This window comes from Perissodus microlepis, chromosome 15 (assembly GCF_051167445.1).
Source record: "Perissodus microlepis isolate ML-2025 ecotype Zambia chromosome 15, ASM5116744v1, whole genome shotgun sequence".
NCBI lineage: Eukaryota > Metazoa > Chordata > Actinopteri > Cichliformes > Cichlidae > Perissodus > Perissodus microlepis.
In genome coordinates this window covers 8,663,962-8,683,406 of record NC_140475.1, presented here as the reverse complement: position 1 = coordinate 8,683,406, position 19,445 = coordinate 8,663,962, and the positions used below count along the sequence as shown (strand labels likewise).

The 19,445-nt window shown below is 38.5% G+C and overlaps 1 protein-coding gene across 2 annotated transcripts; it reads right to left on the bottom strand.

The window, feature by feature from the left end:
- Positions 1-7,142: 7,142 nt before the first annotated feature.
- blk (BLK proto-oncogene, Src family tyrosine kinase) lies at positions 7,143-18,680 on the bottom strand. 2 transcript variants are annotated; one of them, XM_084953480.1, is made up of 14 exons: positions 18,595-18,680; positions 17,551-17,637; positions 17,281-17,377; positions 17,124-17,154; positions 16,671-16,764; positions 16,475-16,573; positions 16,240-16,343; positions 15,976-16,125; positions 15,326-15,478; positions 15,054-15,233; positions 13,271-13,347; positions 12,362-12,512; positions 10,739-10,870; positions 7,143-10,608 (listed from the first exon to the last, which is right to left on the bottom strand). In XM_084953480.1, exons 3-14 carry the CDS (start codon positions 17,374-17,376, stop codon positions 10,406-10,408), a joined length of 1,470 nt encoding a protein of 489 aa, XP_084809606.1. In that variant the 5' UTR covers position 17,377; positions 17,551-17,637; positions 18,595-18,680; the 3' UTR covers positions 7,143-10,405. The 2 variants fall into 2 exon arrangements, with proteins under 2 accessions (XP_084809606.1, XP_084809604.1); XM_084953478.1 differs by lacking the exon at positions 18,595-18,680 and having other exon boundaries at positions 17,551-18,554.
- Between the last annotated feature and the right edge of the window lie 765 nt (positions 18,681-19,445).

Genomic DNA, 19,445 nt, shown 5'->3' with positions numbered 1-19,445 from the left:
TAAAACACTCTATGTAGCTGTGTTAGTAAATTGCTGAATGCTATTAATAATACTTAATAGTAACACAACCCATAAATATTGCATGCAATTTCCTTCTTGTTGTTTTTTTTCTTCACATTATTAGAGTATGCTCTTTGGGACGCCAGTCAAAACCAATTACGCCGCTAAAATAAAATAAAATAAACCAAAGGAACACTATAATCAGAGTATAGCATGTCTGTTAAACCTATGGGTTGATCAGTTTCAGCTGTTTTAGTGTTTATGAAATGAACACAAGGACTAGAGTGGCAACAATGAGACAACCTCCAAAACACGAATGGTTTTACAGGTGGAGGCTGCTGACATTTTTTCCCTCTGCATCTTTTCTGTTTTGTCATTAGTTTTGCATTTGGCTAGTGTCAGTGTGGCTAGTGGTAGCATGAGCCGATACCTGAACCCTACAGAGGTTGCACAGGTAGTTCAACTCCTCCAGGATGGGACATCAGTTTCTGTAGGAAAGCTGCACGGGGCAGTGGAAGGTCCCTAACCAATCAAGAGGACTGGTACCTGCTTCTTTGTGCAAGGAGGAACAGGATGAGTCCTGCCAGAGTTCTACAGAATGGCTTCCAGCAGGCCACAGATTTGAATGTCTCAGACAAAACAATCAGAAACAGACTTCATAATGATGGCCTGAGGACCCAACAACCTCTCGTCGGCCTTGTAGGGACTGTGGAGCCCAATTGGCCCTAGAATACCAGACTTGGCAGGTCCTCCACTGGCACCATATGCTTTTCACAGACGACATGATGACAGCAGGTTCACCCTGAGCACATGTGACAGACATGAAAGGGTCTGGAAGAAGATGTCTGCAACATCATTTAACATGACCTTTTTGGTAGTGGGTCAGTGATGGTGTGGGTAGGCATGTCCACGGAGGGACACACTGACCTCCACAGGCAATGGCACCCCAACTGCCATTAGGTTGGGGAAATCCTTGGGCTGACTCATTGTCAGACCCTAGTGCACTAGTGCAGTGGGTCCTGGGTTCCTCCTGGTGAGTGACAATACCTGGCATCATGTGACGAGATTATGCAGGCAGTTCCTGGAGGATGGAACTGATACCACTGATTGGCCCCAATGCTCACCTGACCTAAGTCTAATAGAAGGACATTATGTTTCAGTCCATCCAACACTTTCTAAGTGTTTCTTTATTTCTCCAAAAAGTTGGTTCTGTTCATCTGGACGTAGCGTTTTGTGGGAGAAAACGCTACGTCCAGATGAACAGAATCAACTTTTTGGAGATTTACTTTCCTGGATGATTGAGAATGCATCAAGACGTTTCTTTGTTTCATTTTATTTTTTGAGCTGTGTATATACATAAATAAAAACCATACAATCCTTAAAGAGAACAGATATGGTGACAGCAGGGGTTTAAAGATGAACACTGGCATTGCACTGTATTTTGAATAAATTAAGATGCCATGCATCACATTACATACTGTAAGTTGACAGCAATGTGAGTGTTTTACGTTCCAGTAAAATGTGTATGTGCTTATATGGAGTTAATTATTCTATCGATGCTCCCAGTCATACCTTCAGAGGTGATCGGTCTCTAGAATAATGCTCCTGTATAGGCAGAAAGTCTGTGAGAACATTCAGTGGTTACATTTCAGGCCAACATTATCCAACATGATCCTTTACTACTTTTTATTGCACCAGTGCACATATAATTACATTTCCCTGTAGTTACTGGTGCCCTTGAACACGTCCTCAGCGCACAGTTACCAAATACGTCTGTACATTTGTGTGGGTGGGGAAATATTTTTGCGTCATGGTTTTACTGTTTCCTACAGTAAATTAATTGACACAGACTCATATATCAGGAAAAATAATAAATCTAGCAGATAGTTTCCTAAATCCGTCCCAGTCAATCCAAAGAAAGGAAGCAGACAGTCATAAATTTTACCCCCTGTGTGCCCATTTCTTTTGTTTTTGGCTTCATCAAAGAAAATTCCATTAACAGCAGTGGTCTGTGCATAAGCCTTTATTTGAGTCAGCTTGTTGTGTAGATCTTTAAAGCACAAGCTGCTCTCTTTTCTTCTCCCAACCCCTTTATAAAAATGTTTTTTGGTGCCCGATACTAGCTTCCAATTTAGACAGAAAAGGTGGATTTTTCTTCTCCAGATCATTGAAAATATGAATAGAGTCCTTCTCAAGGACACTGACATCAGCAGTAACAGCCGTATATGCCACATGGTTTTACTGTGCATGAAAGCAATCTCACTCACTCAGACACTCTGAAAAATGTGACACTTTTAAAAACTATACTGGCCAAATGGACTTTCAGCAGAGTTCATCAGAGCTGTTACATAATATATCGATTGTCTAGGTCATGAACAGTGCAGAAGACTGCTCGAGTGACTGAAATGTAATGGAAATAATGTGCATTTATGAGTGGAAGACTTAGATCACTTGCATAGAAGTCATTTATGTCGATGTTGCAATACATAGAGTTTCCTGTTCCTTGGCAGTTTCACAGTTGCCACTGCTATGGTTCTTACTTTAGCATACAACCTTATCATTGTTTTTAAAAACATTTTTTCTATGAAAATAATATAAAATTGGATTCTAAGAAGACAATTCTTTTATGATAATAATACTTTATCAATAAAGTCAATACAAGAGATTCTTTTGTGGGTGCAGTTCAAGAAGCGATACATCACTGTTTCATTTACACAGGCAAGTCATCCAGTTTCAGCTTATATTAATAAGCTAGTTATATTTATACATTTAGTTATATTTATATTTAGAACACTGTCACGAGATAACAGCTGTGAATTATATTAACTGACACCACTCTTGGTAAGTAGGTGCTTTCTTGGTAAACACCACAAACATTTCCTGTATCTTCTTTTGAAAAGTACAGCTCCAAAAAAAGATACAGGATATAGAAGCTATTTGTGATAATAGTTTCTGACAGTTTTTCTTGTTTCTGATGAAACAGGAATCATTTAGAACTGCCTTTATCCTTCATGGCAGTTCCACAAGGTGCTAGAAGCATTCCTCAGAGACTTTGGTCCATGTTGATATGAGAGAATCGCACAGGTGCTGCAGTTTTGTTGGCTATGCATTCATGATGTGAATATCCCATCACAACACAACACAAAGGTGCTCTGGTGGATTGAGATCTGGTGACTGTGGAGGCTATTAGAGTGTAATGACATGTTTACCACTTTGAGATGATTTGAGCTTTATGATATGGTGCCTTATCGTAATGGAGCAGCCATCTGAAGATGTCTGCACTGAAGGCATAAAGAGATAAACAGGATCAATAGGCATCAGTGGGCTGTGGCATTTAAATGATCACCAGTTGGTACTAAAGGGCCCAAAGTGTGTCATATCCACCACACTATTACACCACTAGAGGCAAGATTGACCCATAGTTTCATCTTGTTTATACCAAATTCAGTGGCTAGATTTTGGAGAGCAATGAGGTGTGCTACTTTATAGAATCTGTCCATGATTGATAAGATGACTGCTTGCCATTTTAGGCTGGTAAACTGGTGACAAAATCCACCAAGATGTGGGACCAGAGCCAGTGAGGAACTGCTAGAGGCTGAAGCAGTTGCGTGCTGCTCTTCCTGGCGTTTCAGGTGCAGACTGTGCAGGCTGCTACCTGAGACATCTTTCTCGACATCTTTCTTGAGTGTGTCTCACCAGAAAACACATTCTACTTACCCCAGGGTGACTGGCAAAGTAGCAGTGTGCCCCCAGTGGATAACAGTGGAACAGGCTGTGGTAGGAACATAGCGGTGGGGTGTCAGTCAGGGTTGTCTGACAGGGCACGCTGGATGGTCTCCTCCAAATCCCAGGTTAGAGCTCCAACAGTACAGGATGCCGGCAGGATTTGTCAGGCTGATCCAGTTGACTGCATTTTCTGAGAACTGGCATGAGAGAGCATCTGGCTTGATATATATTGAACCTGGGCGATAGGAGATTTTAAAGAAGAAAAAACAGAGACCAGCAAGCCTGCTGAGGTGAACGGCTCCTTCAATTTGTAAAAGGCCGCTTCGGAATCTGGGGACTAAACTACCTGACTGTAGTTCCAGATGCAGCAGCAGAAATTGGTGAATCCAAGGAAGCATTGTAGCTTTTTTTGTGAAGTCAGCATGAGCCATTCTGTGACTGCGTGTCTGTCTTCATCTGCCCCCCTGCTAAGATATAGAGCGAAAATGTGATGGATGGTGAGTGAAACTTGCACTTTTCATCTTTAACACAGAGTCAATTCTCCAGAAGCTGCTGTAGTACACTGCAGTTGTGAACTTGGTGCAAGGTCTTAGAAAAAAATCACAATGTTGTCAAGATATACGACGACTTAACAAATGATTTACCAGTGCCTGAAATACCGCAAGAGCATCTGTAAGTCCAAAAGGCATGACCAGGTACTCAAAGTGTCAGAGAGGTGTATTAAAAACCGTTTTCCATTCATCACCCTCTTGGATGAGGACCAAATGCTCCATGGAGGGGTTCAAAAGTGAAGCTAATTAGAGTGGATATTTATTTTTTACTGTGATGTCATTGATCCCGCAAAAGTCTACATGGTCTGAGAGTCTTATTGTTTATCACCACAAAGAAAAAAACAGCTCCTACTGGGGAAGAGGATGGGAAGAAGAGGACAGGTGGACGATTCCTGCAGCCAACGATTTCTAGCTGTATTTCTCCATCCTGCTCCAGCCATCACAGGTTTGTATAAGCAGCTGGAGAGAGCAGGTCACCAGGACGAAGGTCGATGGTGCAGTCATGGGGCCTATGCGGGGTCAAAGATAGCACTTTGTCTTTGCTGAATACCTCCTGTAGGTCATGATACTGCACAGGTATAATGGAAAGGTAAGATTCAGGCAGGCAGTGAGTTTTGAAGGAGCAGTGTCAGAAGAAAACCACACCATAGAAGGAAACTGGAGACACAAAGAGCACAAGATTAAGCAGGGAAACACCTGAAGCAAAAAAACACAGAGGCTGATTTACTGCTGCTGTTAAGCTGAAAAAGAGTAGAGAGCAATGAAATGTGCTACTTTACAGAATCTGTTGATGATTAATAAGATGACTGCTTAGCATTCGAGGCTGGTAAACTGGTGACAAAATCCACCAAGATGTGGGACCAGGGTCAGAATAATCCTTTAATTGTCCCACAAGGGGAAATTTGGTTGTAACAGCAGCCAGAAAGACACATATACAAACAAACAGTACACAGGACACAGAACAGGAACATGCACAATTTTTCTTACATATTTATATTAAGGACAATGGTTACTATAAACAGAGTACTGTAAGTGGTCAGTGAGGAACCCTGGTTTTGTTCTGACAGTGCTCATTCACTCCAACTTGCTGCCTGCCTGAATCTTACCTGTCATCTCTCCATCACACCGGTGGAGTATCATGACCTACAGGAGGTATTCAGCAAAGACAAAGTGTCATCTTTGTCCCCTATGACAGCACCATCGACCTTCTTCCTGGTGACCTGCTCTCTTCAGCTGCTTATACAACCTGTCATGGCTGGAGCAGGATGGAGAAATACAGCTAGGAATTGTTGGCTCCAGGAATCATCTGCCCGTCCTCTTCCACCTGTCCTCTAGGAGCTGGTTATTTCTTTCTGATGATAAAAGATAAGACTCTCAGACCATGTAGACTCATGGCAATGGGAAAATCCCTGTAGGTCAGCAGTTTCTGAAATACCTGTCCGTATAGCACCAACAACCATGCCACATTCAAAGTCATTTAAATCACCTTTCTTCTCCAACAGAATGAAGAAGAAAGGTGATTTTAATCATTTTGAACTTCAGCAGGTCATCTTTAGAGCGACTAAATTATTTAACTTCCTGCCACATGATTGACTCATTAGGTACCAGTCGAACAGTCCAGTCCAGTCCTAACAAAATGGCTGGTGAGTGTTTGAGTGTTTTGATTAAGTATTGATTTAATAATTTGGGGGAAGAAATTAGAAAAGTCTTAACACAACACTTGGGATTACATGAAAATTTAGGGTGATATCTCTACAGCACATAAGACACAACTTAATTAGGAGAAAGAGAAGCAAGCGTGTAACACATCACTTCCTTTTAAAGCGGTGGTGGTGTTACTGTAGCATAGACTATCATACGTTTCCACACATATACCTGATAGACACTACGTAGGTCGCAAAACAGACTTATCAATGTAACATCAGGGCAGAGAAGCAAATGCTGTTACAGCCCAGACACCTTCGATATTATTTACATATACATATACATGACTGGCACAAATGTGTTGCCTTATGTTTAAATGACTGTTAGTTACAACAGTTTACCAAAGTAGTTGGAATTGAACAATTTGTTTTGTTTATTGTAATAATGCGACGATATCACAATGTACATGGAAACAGCATCAACCTTTGTAGGCCTGTGCGCTCGTCTGCTGTCATAACACCCCCAGTTTTTACTGGGGAAACATTGTCTGTATTTGAACCTTTTTTGGCTGGGGTGTCTTGCTGTATAATGTTGCAATCCCTTTAAAGCTTTAGTCTGATTTTCACCTACTTGTGAGGGAAAATGTCTGACCCTGGTTCCTTTATGTTCAACAGCTAGTCCCAGGCTTTGTCTTTCTGCCTCTGTGCTGACAGTTGAGTTCTTTTATAAGCTTCTCGTTTGCTGCAGTTGTAGTCGGTCATCTTCTTGCTTTGGGTCTGAAAGCAAAATTAATGTGAAAGCAAACAGTGCTCTCCAGAACTGAGAGGCTTTTAAGTTAACAGCTCTTCGAGCAACTGTGTTTGCTGTACATGCAGCGATTTGATGGATTTAACATTTAAAAATTAGCTGGATTTGTGAGAAAACACAAATCCGAGCATCTTCACCATTGAGTGATGTTACGTGAATAAGCTCTTGAAATTGAGCTTCTGAGTGTTGTAAATGGCATCGCAGAGATATGGTATAACATTAGACATATTTTTCTTCTGCGTACACAAGAAAATGGCCCGTTTGTCTCACTTCTTGACCTCGTGCACAACAAGTTTTTACAGATTCATTTCGTGCCGCACGCATGAAAAGAGCTGGGCTTCTTTTTCAAAGTATTACACATTAGTTGTTAAACAGCCCATAAAATTAGGTAATGTTTCAGGAGAGAGACGCAAGTCATTATTTTTTCATAGGTTTAATCAGAGAACACAAAATAGCTGCTATTGTGAGAGAGCAATTTCAGTGAAATATCATGACTACATCCGTTCACCTCTTTTCTTATCTGCACTTTCTTATCTATTCTGGTAAAATGTTCTGGAAACATCGTCTGTCACGGTTTCAAGAGCCCTCAATTCTATTAGAGCGAACACATTTGATTGATGGACTCCATTATTTTAATGACATCAAAGCCCAAGAGAGAGACCAAGAGAAAACATGTTTATGAGGAGCATAAGGCCAACTAAACACCACTGAAGTCATTATTGGAAGATGAAAGCACATCTCTTTTCATCTGTGGTGATGTGCTTGTTTTTTTTTTGTTTTTGTCCCAGAGGGCCGTGCAGGGTTATCACTATCAAATGCTAATGATGTGTTGCCTTCTGGGGGGATCACTCATTAATCTGTGTGCGAGCCACTGTTTCCCTTCATTATTACTCTAAGCCAGCAGTCATGCACAGGAGGAGGAGCGAGGATGATTTGGCCTTTAAACCTCTACCCCTCGCGTCTTGTCATCTTGCGTTAACATGAAGCTCTTTTCAGGGCGATGTTTCTTATCAATCATTCTCCAGTGTGAGATTTTATTAATGGCGATCCTTTCAGTTGGTCGGCTGACAGACTGCTGTGTCTATGTTTGGCTGTGCCTCATAACTTAATACGCTCATCCTCAGTTGATGAGTTTATTTGGATGTTGAATAGATAATTCATTCACGGTAAAGAGCGAAATTAACATAAAAAACAGCCTAAATAAATGTGTGTGTGTGTTGCCGTGTTTAAATGTCTTTCAACACGGCCTTCAGATGCAAAGAAAGCCAATTAGAGCGACAGAGACTAAATACATACAGATGACTGTGATAGGATCAGTGCGTGACAGAATGGTTAGCTGTGTGGATTTCTGTGTAATTGCTCAGACTGATATGTGATTTATGAAGAATTTGTGAGCACAGCTGTGAACAAGGTGGAGAACATACAGCATTTGCGAGTATATTATTTTTTGGCCATAGGCAGAGCAGCATGTTGCCTTCTTTTTATTTTATGAAAACAGTTTAGGGGAAGTTGGGAGAAACTAGCAGTATACAAATAAACCCTTTTTACTTTAAATGCAACTTAAGACTCAGTGTTGACATTTTGTTATTAAGTACTTTGATATACAGTACTGTTTCCGGTGAGTTCACCAGGACTATTCTCAAATACCTCTATGAAAAATTTCCAGAATTTTCAAAGCTATCATGCATTATACTGTAGATACATTACAGAATGCTATACTGTGTAACACTGACATCTGCAGGATGATAGGAGTATAAAAAAAACTGCAGCACTGTGCCCTGTGGCCTTTCAGTTTTTCACTTCCCACTTTAATTTTTTAAAAATACACATGTATTTGCATTTTCATATTTGATTTGCATTGTCCACAAGGTGAAAAGAGTAATCTAATTACAGAGAATAAATAATCTATATAATTGATTTCCAAGACACTGCTGGTATTAACCAGTATGAATTGAAATTAAACTACTATTAACACATTCATGCTTGCAATCATTAAAAAAAACAACAGCAAGAAAATCCAAAACACTGATACACTGTTGCTGATGCTGACATAGCACCTGCCATATCTGATATTAGTATGCATGGGACAGAATTCATGGATCATATGAGAGATTAAAAATGTTGAAACGTCTTTGGGTCTTCTGCGAGGTTAAAGATTAATTTATATTTATAAGGAAAAAGCCCAGTGGTCAGGCATATTAAAAACATTTCAGCTGGATTTACAGGCTATTTTAAAACATATTCAGTTTTATATTACAAATATCAACATAAAATCACCTGCCATATTTTTTTTAAACAGACATGGCAGACATTTTTAGATATAATGCATGTTTATTCTCATGTGCTCCTATTGAATAAGATTAATAATAATATTTTATATATTTTAAGAATACTTGAAGTTGTTTTAGTTTTTATTTACCATCACTATTATGTTAAATGACAATTTCCCTCTCCCTCACAATTCAGAGGCGCTCAATCAGCAATAACAACAAAAAGTAAATTTCAAACGGATGTATTTCAGGAGGAAAAATGTGAAGACAACTACTAACTTGGTATGCGAGGCTGTTCTAGCTTTGTGGCATTTTAGGAATGCTGACGCACACTTCCTGTTTCCTGTCCATTCAGGAAATGGCAGAGTTTCACCCCTTGGCTAACACAGCCATTCCAGTCTCTTATCACTAACTGTCTGTGCTCCCCCTGGGAAGGCTCAGTTGAAGACTGCTGTAATTTAGTAGTTAGCTGCTTTTAAAGGCTTCCTATGGGTTGCCGTTCAAAATGGGGGGTATGTTCGGGTCAGTCACCCCTTTCATCATTTTAACATGATCGAAACTAGAGTTAGTAACTCAGTCTACACATTGCTGCCATTTGTTTTCACGTGGGAGGTGATGTACTTTAAAGTTGTTTTTATTTTTGTTTCATCCAGAGTGTTAGCTTTACTTTCACACTTAAGATGTCAAACATCTTTTTTTTTAAAAAAAACCCAAAACACTGCTATTTTCTCTAATGATCGGTGAACTGAGACACATCCTCGTCTCAAACACCAAACTGTAAAAAGTGATAGTCACCACTAAAGCCCTACTTGAGAAATGCTTTTACAGCATTGTAATTTCAAATTTTTGATTTAAATACAAGAAATACCAGAGTTCTTCATTTTTATTTACAAAAGACATAAATGCAAGAATAACGTCTCTTTGCTAAGCACTTAAAAAAATCTGCTGAATTACCTAATTTTTTTTAAAAGAAAAAAAAGTGCAAAGTATTGTGCATGTAATCTCAGGGTTCTAGTTTCTGTACCATGCAAATGTTTAATCTGCAACTTTACCTGTGCTGATTTCTCTGGGTCCAGATGTTGCTTTACAACATGAGTGAACTGTATTTGTATATCCATCGTCCTATTACGCATCATACATCAGTTCTAAGAATGCAACCTTATACTCCATCGAGAAAAGGCGCTGACATGAAGCCGCGTTGCATATCTGACTGATATCCACTACAGACAGAAGAAGCCATGAATATCTTTAACATTCACTTAGAAGGCAGGTGTGAAAACGTATCCATCACTCTATTTTTAAAAAAAAAAGTATCATCAGAAAGCTATGTGGTCCTTTATCCATTCAAGTCATGGTTTTTTAAGAGATTTCATTGTCCACAACGAAAAACATTCTCTTTTTCTGTCATCACGGCTGCATCTCATATTGTCCTTCCGTGGCAATAAAAAAGTCGTTGAGAGTGTTCTGAAGATATTCAAAAGTCGGTCGGTCGTCAGGCTTCTGCTTCCAGCACACCATCATGATATCATACAGTTCCTCTGGACAGCCGTCTGGACATGGCATCCTGTATGACCTGTCTAGACTCCTGATCACCTCTGGGTTCGTCATACCTGATGAAGAGAGAAAAAAAGCATGCACTTTGACAGATATTTTGTAACTTTTTTTTTTTTTTTCATAAAATAGCAAAGCAATATTTGAGCTGTTTTCTGTAAATATGAAGTTATTTCAAAAAACCCATACCTGGGTATGGTATTCTTCCGTAGGTGACTATTTCTGTCAGGAGGATCCCAAAGGACCAGACATCCGATTTGATGCTGAACGTCCCAAAGTTGATGGCCTCTGGAGCCGTCCATTTAATGGGAAACTTAGCACCTGATTATTAGACAAAAATAAAAGGAAAAAAAGGGAAGGAAGTTGTGTTACTTGTTGTTCACTGTGAAGGATATGTAGGTGTGTTCGCATTTGTGTAAATGTTTATTTTCCTTTTAATGTGGGATGATTAATGGGCAGGAAATACTCTGAAATAATAAGAAAGCTTTCCATTAGAGAATTTACAGATCATTCTGTCGCTCTGATAAATCTGTGGGTTCTATTTTCTTGTTTTTTACAAGATTTTCAATCTCTGTGACAGATTTATACGTTTTTAATTCACAGAGTTAGACAAAATGTAAATACAATTTCAAATATATATTGATATTAGAATATACACTTGTATACACCTGATTGAAAATTATGGGTATTGTACTCACACTTTTATAACATACTTTAAAAACACAATATGCTGTTTTAAAAATAATTGAAGCAATCACTCTTTACTAATTTTGGTAGGGGAGGAGGGTGAGTTTCTGCTACCAGAGGAAATGACCTTCAGCTCAAAAAAGGATTTCGGCAGCTGCGCTTACATGTGAAGTGGTGATTGAATGCTATATGTGCTATATGTGCCTTTTTCAATTAAAGTTAAGCTCAGATGATTAAATGAAATCACTTTTTTTCTATTTTACACATTCGCCCTCACACGTGCACACACCAAGCAGTATATCGCTCCCGACGAGCATCAACAAGAGTGCTTTGAAACAATTTCAAAAATCTTCCTTATAATGAACGACGCACCGTGCTGCACACTCCTGTGTGTACCACCGCAGTCATAGTCACAAACCCTGTAACCCAGTTCAAACATGGTTTTACTGCTTTGCTTTTTTTGAAACAAAAGTAAATATAACAAAATCTCAGCAACTATAAGCTACGGAAACCTGCCCACCAAAAATCAACACATACCAACTCATTGCAATAGAGCATGCATGCTGCTGCAAATCCAGAACTTGCCCGACACAATGAAACGAACGCTTAATGCACAAGTGCAGGCTAGGAGAAGAATGCAATAAAAATACGTAATGTGAAATTACCAATTTTAAGTGATGGTTTCTTAATCTGTGAAACAAATCAAGTTATTAAAAAAAAAAATCAGTATCAGAAACAAAAAAAAGGTCAAAATTTCTGTGCAGACATTTTATTTTAAAAGTTTCCACTACTTAATATGATTTAATTATCTGTTAATTATTGAGCACTTTGGTTTAAAGTTAAGAATTGAATTCTATATTCTGCTGTATATTAATTAAAGGCCCTCTTGAGACATTTATCAGACACTATTGATTGTCATCCTTAATGTTGAAAACTACAGAAAAATACATTATATAAAAACAACCTATATTACTAATAGAAGAAGAAAAACTTGGGTCATAAATTTCTAAAGGAGATGGAAATGTGTCTGCAGACAAGACGTCAGCGTTTCTTTGTGACGCGAGTGTTTCTAAAATCCTGTTTGTGGCACCGGAGGCGTGTTTACGTCAAAACTCCTTACTGCACCTTCTTGAGCCGTGTATTCTGACTCGATGATTCTGGCCAGGCCAAAGTCTGCTATCTTGCAATGCAGCGTCTCGCTGACCAGTATGTTAGCTGCACGCAGATCACGGTGGATGTAGTTCTTCTTCTCAATGTACGCCATGCCTTCAGCTATCTGGTATAACCAAAGAAATAGCAGATTTGTTAGATCAAATGTCAATTCAAGAAATGTTGGTTTTCCATCGTAAAAACACACAAGACAACAGCACATCAGTTTGATAGGAATCTGAATGTCTTATAAAAGCCGAGCACATGCAATGAGGCCTCTACAGCGAGCTGTATGTGTTAATACTTATGTTCACATTGTAAAAAAAATGACAGTAAAGTGGGTTTAACAGGATGTGCCAACTCTCAGGAAGTCAAAAGTTTTTTGGAGGGCCAAAAGAGTTCTGGGGGAGCTCACTGTGGATGGAAAAATAGCATGATTTCCTGTCCGGATGTTAATAATTGACGTAGGGTGAGGCTTTCAAATCAGACAAGCAAAAGCACCACCACAGAAACCACATAGCATCTGCTGACAGTTTCCGTGTGTGTGATGCCAAAGCGCATAGTATATGGTACTTTCAAAATGTTACTGTAGAGCAGCAAGAATGTAAAAATAGACATTGAGGTCAGCCAGATGGCTAGTGTATTTGTTTTTTAACAAAGCATACATTCATCTTTTAATTAAAGATTAAAGTCACACTGACTACCACAGTTAGAAGCAGCAGAAGAGACACAAATGAAAGAATTATGGAAACACTCAGAGCAAAAAGAAACGTTTTGGCATTTATAAGATTACAGTATCAGTGACTGTTATCACTGAAAATGTCATGCACACATGATAGTTAACTGAAATCATGTAACTGAATTTCTTTATTGGAAGTTTCCTACCTGTGCTGACATGTCAATCAGCTTATTTAGCTTTAGCTTTTTCCCTTCGTCTGTTTTTAGAAAGTCTAGAAGACATCCTGCAAATAAAAAAAAGAAGCACATATTATCTGAAACTACTGTGGTTTAATTGAAACTTCTACCTACATATCTCATAACAGAAAAGCTCTGTAATGTTCCAGTTGTTGTTGGGGGCTTTTGGATTGGTGCACATTTTGAAAAATGAGGATACGGCAGAGTGTTTAATTGTCTAGCCGTTAGCCATAATAAGAGCCGTCTGTTCAGTCTAAAGTGAGTCAGTACAACAAACACCAGTCTAATCAAAACCCAAACCAAAGATTTTAATATTCATTTCCTGGTGAAGTCAGTAGGTATGATATTTAAATTAGCTTGCCTTTACTACAGAATCTCATTTAGCACACACCGAACATTAAGGCCTTAAGCAATAACCATATAATCAAACAGTTGCAAAAAACGAATATTAAAAGAGTCACAAATATTGTTGTTAATGTGTTTAGATATAATACATTATATTCCTCAACTTTGGGATGAATATAAAAAAGAAAAAGTGTAACATATATCTCATGTCATCTTATGTTATCTTAATGTCCACGTGTATATATTTTTATATATATTTTGGCGTAACAACTCTGCGATCGGCCCTGGCGCAGATATTTTTTTACGCCCCTACCACCTTGTTGTTACCGTAGCGGCTATGACTGTGAACTTCTCTATAACATTTGCCAAAAAATGGTTGCATAGTTGACGTCAACAGGTTCGCACACATTTCCGCAAATGATAAAAGCAAAGTCAGGAAGAGCAAGTAATATATTTCAAAGCATGTTTCCCACCAGCGATACGCTTCAGAAAAGAAACCAACTTTTAATCAGTGGCAATTGGGTAAAATTCAGTTCATAAGTTAAATGCTTTCTGCATGAGTAAAGTTAGGCTTTGGGTGACAAACATCTGTAACTTGTGCTATGGTTTATTTTATCAGTGATATCAACTGGGCGCCTCCCACCTTCCAGGCGCTGTGGTACACCACCAGCTGCATCGTCAGAAGGTTTGCATTTTTGCTAAATTTTGTATTTTATCAACACTCTTTTGTGTTAGTACTAATTGGGAAATGTCAGGTATTACTGTATTATTGAATGATGCAAGTTAGTTGCCAGTTTATCAGTACTGGAATTTGTAATGACGACTGAAAATTTAAAATGTAAAGAAGAGAGCGGAGAAACACCCTTCAGCAGAGAGCACTCTGCAACTTCCCTGTTGACAAAAAACAACAATAAGCTGATCCAATCAGAGTGAAGAGTGTAAACGATTAAACAAATAACAAATGTTACGCAAATCTGTTTGTATTTCGTGTCTCTGGAAGAAAAACAATATTGGCTGATATGTCGGAATATCAGATTTACAAATCACCAAATGTTGGTGTTTGTATCAATCTTAAAATTCTTATATTTGGTTGGCCTATAGAATTAAGACTAACCAAAAAAATTACTCTTTACCCACAGTTTCGAACTGCTTCCAAAAATATATTTTTGCTTATTGGAAACGCTTGTGTTGTTCGGACAATCAAGACAGCCCTTAATGCCACTGCGACTATGTTCTTTAATATTTTCAAGTAAATTTAAAAAAAAAAAAAAATCATGAAAATCAGTACCAGATTACTTCTGTTTTAATTTATTGGTGAAATGCCAATTTGTACTACATTATATATATATATATTATAGTTAATATTTAATTATCAGCAACTCTTAAAACTCTTCTTTGTTTCACTTACCATTGATCATAAATTCGGTGACAATAAGAATGGGCTCCTTAGTGACAACAGCATGAAGTCGTACCAGTCGGTCATGCCTCAACTGCTTCATCAGGTTGGCCTCCTGAAGGAAGGCCTCAGGCGCCATTGTCCCCTCCTTTAAGGTCTTAATAGCAACCTTCTGGGTGTTCTTGTAGTAACCTGCCAAATAATTCAAACAGAATGCTTTATTGACTTTGCCGTCTTGGTTTATTAGGTGTCTTCAAACAGTTTGATTGGTGGCTTTCCCTTACCCATCCACACTTCCCCAAACTGTCCGGCCCCCAACTTCTTCAACATTTTCAATGTCTCTCGAGGAATCTCCCATTCATCATGGGCCCATGGCTGCTGAGGGGCCATAGGCTTACAGGGAGCATACAGTCGCTGACATAACCCATCTGCCGTGTCTGCACCCAAATACGATACATTCAGATATAACAAACAACATTTTTTTCCATCTTTCTTTGCACAAGTGATAAATATAGTTACAGAAACTATACATCTCATCTTTCATTAGATAATTCTAAAAGCATGTTTGTTCGTGCATTTCTTTTTCATAAGTTGATCTTTGAGACAACCTTTCTCAAGATCTGGCCTGCTTATCTTGTGGTTTAGACGCAGGAGTGGAAAGACTATCACTCCTCTCACTCAGGAAATGCACAACACATCACAAGGGTCGAACTTCCCCCTTTAATTCAAAGTCACTGCAGATGTTTTAGAATTCAAAGCAGCAAGCTTAATGTGAGTCCAATTAATGCAAGATGCAGGTTTTACAATTATAAATGCTGAATTGGAAACACGGAAACAGAAAATCCTGTGCATAGATATGGTTTCTTAAATTATACATCTCTGAAAATACAAACTTTTTGTGGGTGGAGATGTTGTATTTGTAGTCTTTACTTACGGGTATAGTATTGAACCAATTCCTGTAGGGTCGGGAACGTGTTGGAAGGGGAGATGTAGTAGCCACCTTTGTCCAAACAACGGATTTTGTAATGTTTTACTACATCTCCTCTTTCCCCTTCATAATCTTTGACTGACAGCGAGAATGACCCTGAGAGGGGAAAAAAGGACATTTGGGTTTATTGACCACACTGAAAATGAATACAGGTAGCTGCTAAAAATGTGATTTGTGGCATGATCTCGGAAAGATACTGATGGTGGTCACCTTTACAGGTCTCACTCTCTCGAATTAGAAAGGACCCTGGTTTATTTCCGGGTGCTAAAAGTAGCCTCTCGGTTTCTCTTCTGCCCAAATCCTTGAAAAACCATCTGCAAGAGAGAGCACCACAAAACCACAGAAGTCACTCTTCCTGAATATAATAATACAAAAAACCCGTATAACAGCATTAATCAATCAATAGATGTGTGCTACATTTCATTTCATAATATTTCAAGCTTACTTTTCCACTTCCAGTGTATCTGCTCTGGCTACATAATTCGATGGTATCAAGCCTTCTTGTCCAGTCGTCAGCAGTCGGGCCAGCCACCATTCTCCGGTTCTGTACACCAGACAAACATGCCGAATTCATTTTATTTCTCTGTGCGCTTTCTTTATTGTCACTTTCACTACTGTGGGAACCATAGAACGAGACTTACTCTTGCAATACTTTAAGTTTGTCTCCCTTTCTGAAAGGCAGATCACTGTCGTTGGTCGCTTTGAAGTCGTGTTGTGCAATAAATATAGTGTCATCTAAAGGAAAGAAGAGCACAGAGTTTCTTTAAAAGTGTATTTTTAATCAAATTTTTACCTTTAGACGTTTTATTTTGACGTGATCCTGTGTTCTAACATGCGCATTTTGTGGCGATATTGTTTTCATTCTCCGAGCAACCGCTGTGTTATTTTACATCTGTGACATTAACATTACTTTCATGTGTTTGCAATCTCATCAAATCCCCAGAAGAGAACAGAGGAAATTCAACCAAGATTTTGATCACAAAACTGTAGCTCTTATTACTGCGACTAATGTCTCTTAACGCAGCAGCAGTTGGGTCCGTGAATGCAGGCCTGTTACTATGATGGTTGATATATGCAAGGAAGTTTGTGATTACCATTATTTGTATAGGCGTTTCCACTTCGTCCCTTGAAAGAATTGGGAGGGAAAAAAAGAAGACGTTGATTAAGTCCAGTGTGTCAAGTAAACCTTTTGAGGTAATTAGAGTAAAATTAGTTTCACATCCGAGTAAATCTGTTTAGTGTTTTACTTACTATATGGTTTGATGACGGGGAGGCGTGTGATTTGTGTTTTCCTTTGCGGAATCCTTCTTCTTTTACTTGTTTCTCGCCACTGCAAGTGCAGCCCATCCTGCATGTTTGGTGGAAACCTCTTTTAGCTACGTTACATGACGCTAACATTTACTAAAATCACATATCTAATTACAGAATGCACTGTTTAGTGTAGTATCAGTAAACAATGATCCAATAAGTTTCTGGAAAGAGACTCACATAGCTACAATGTGCTCATTACTTTGCTTTTACCTGATCAAACAGATGAGCTTTACTGCTGCTGTTTTTAGTCTCCACTCCTCCCACTGCAGGGCCTGCTCTTTGACTTCATGCCCGGTGCTGGAAAATGACATCTAATGACTCAAAATTGCTAAAATGTATTTAGTGAGCGTCTCTTTAGGTGTATCGCTTGGTAACAGGTGACCCAAGAAAAATAATAAAATTGAAACAAGAAAACAAAAAAACTAAAACTGGCTCTCAAAAGAGGAAGTGAAAATGTGTTTACAGCTCTTTACCATTGCATTAGCATGTACAGTTTACGGTGGGGCTTCATTGTCATGTTCCAGTTAAAAATAGAGGAAAAGAAAACAGCTAAAAATAGCTAAAAACACACTGGTGTAGAAATGTCACCAAACTAAGTGATGGTGTTAAAAAAGAACTGTTGTTTGTCTGAAGCAAGTTGTATGAGGTGTTAATGTTAAAAGTTAAAGGTGTTTTTTAGATCACAAAGTCAAATATAGTTGATGTAATGTGTATTACAGAAGCTAAAGATAATGACTGCACATGCAAATACACAACACTGATAAAATAATGATGTAGCAGATTTGGACTGTGTGTGTTTTATACTGTAAGCGTAAGTACCGTATTATGAATATCGATGGTTTAATTACGTCTTAAAATGGAAAATTACACCTAAAACAGCAAGAGCAGTGCTTTAATATTCAGTGGGTTGTAATAACAAGATGTCATGTCAAGAAATGCATGACTGTAGGGAGGCTTTACACAAACCGTTGACTTATGGATTTCACGCGAAAAAAAAAAGTGATAATTGAAATGAAAATTAATAATAATAATTAGTCTTGATACTTTTGCCAATTTTCTATCCCACATATTTTATCATCCACGTTATGCGTTATGTTTTGTTTAATTTGTGATGTGTTTTACCAACATTGTACAACATTATTTAAATAAAATAATACTTACACTATTATGTTCACCACTACCTTACAATATCTAGAAATTCTCAGTCCCTGTCACTGTTCTATAATGTCATATTTTCATTCAGCAGATAAATACCTTTAGCTTGTCTTTGGCTCGTGTCTTCAGAAGTACTCCAGATGCAAAATGTCTTCAATTTCCTCATTGAAAACTGAGTGCTTGTCAGTGTGTCACTCTCACTCACTCATTTTGGTTTGGAAAGTTTCTCTCTCTCTTTTGCTCTGCTCTAATTTCTCTCTCTCTCTCTTGCTCTCGCTCTCTCTCTCTCTCTAACAGTAAAGACCAGGACCTCCCCTTGGGGGTTACATTCAGTTTACTGGAAACAGACAGCAGTTTGCTTTTTTATCTGGTCTCTTACATTTCTCCCTTGATTCTAAGGCAGATGATCTACCTACAGAGTGCAAAAATAATCTTCTGATTAAACTTCACTTGCAGTAGTTACTCCGCCCCAGTCCTGCAATTAGTCAGTGAGCACAACTGATAACTGTATTTCATCTTTAAGTATTTAAACTCACAAATGTATGGTCCTCAAAGTTATTGGTCAAGAAGGACTTTAGGTTAGTTATCAGTAGAGCTCGTTGTACTTCAGAATGTGTAGATGCGGTCAATGATTTGCAAAATTTGTGCCTGTGATCTTTTTTAAAAAAATGCAAATGACCTTTGGTATCAAATCAACAATGCAATGGAAAAAAGAAGTGTCTGCACTGTGTTGTATTGTGTGCCTGGGTGATTGGTGTTAAATGTAGGTGTGGTGGAGTGTTGTCTGCTCAAGTGTATAAGATGCAAGATAAAGAAACAGGGCATAGTTTCCATGACACACATTTCAGTTCCTCTGCTGGCCTCTGCTACTCATATCTTTACCTTTCAGTGTCAAGAAACATGTTTACAGTAATACTGTAAAACAATACACAATTCAAGCCACAAGAGGG

Coding starts and splice junctions, on each gene's coding strand:
- blk (XM_084953478.1), bottom strand. CDS start 17,651: ATGTCATTTTCCAGCACCGGGCATGAAGTCAAAGAGCAGGCCCTGCAG. Junction 12,513..13,270: donor TGATTGACATGTCAGCACAG/GTAGGAAACTTC, acceptor TGGTTATACCAG/ATAGCTGAAGGCATGGCGTA. Junction 10,871..12,361: donor AGAATACACGGCTCAAGAAG/GTGCAGTAAGGA, acceptor TCTAATAATCAG/GTGCTAAGTTTCCCATTAAA.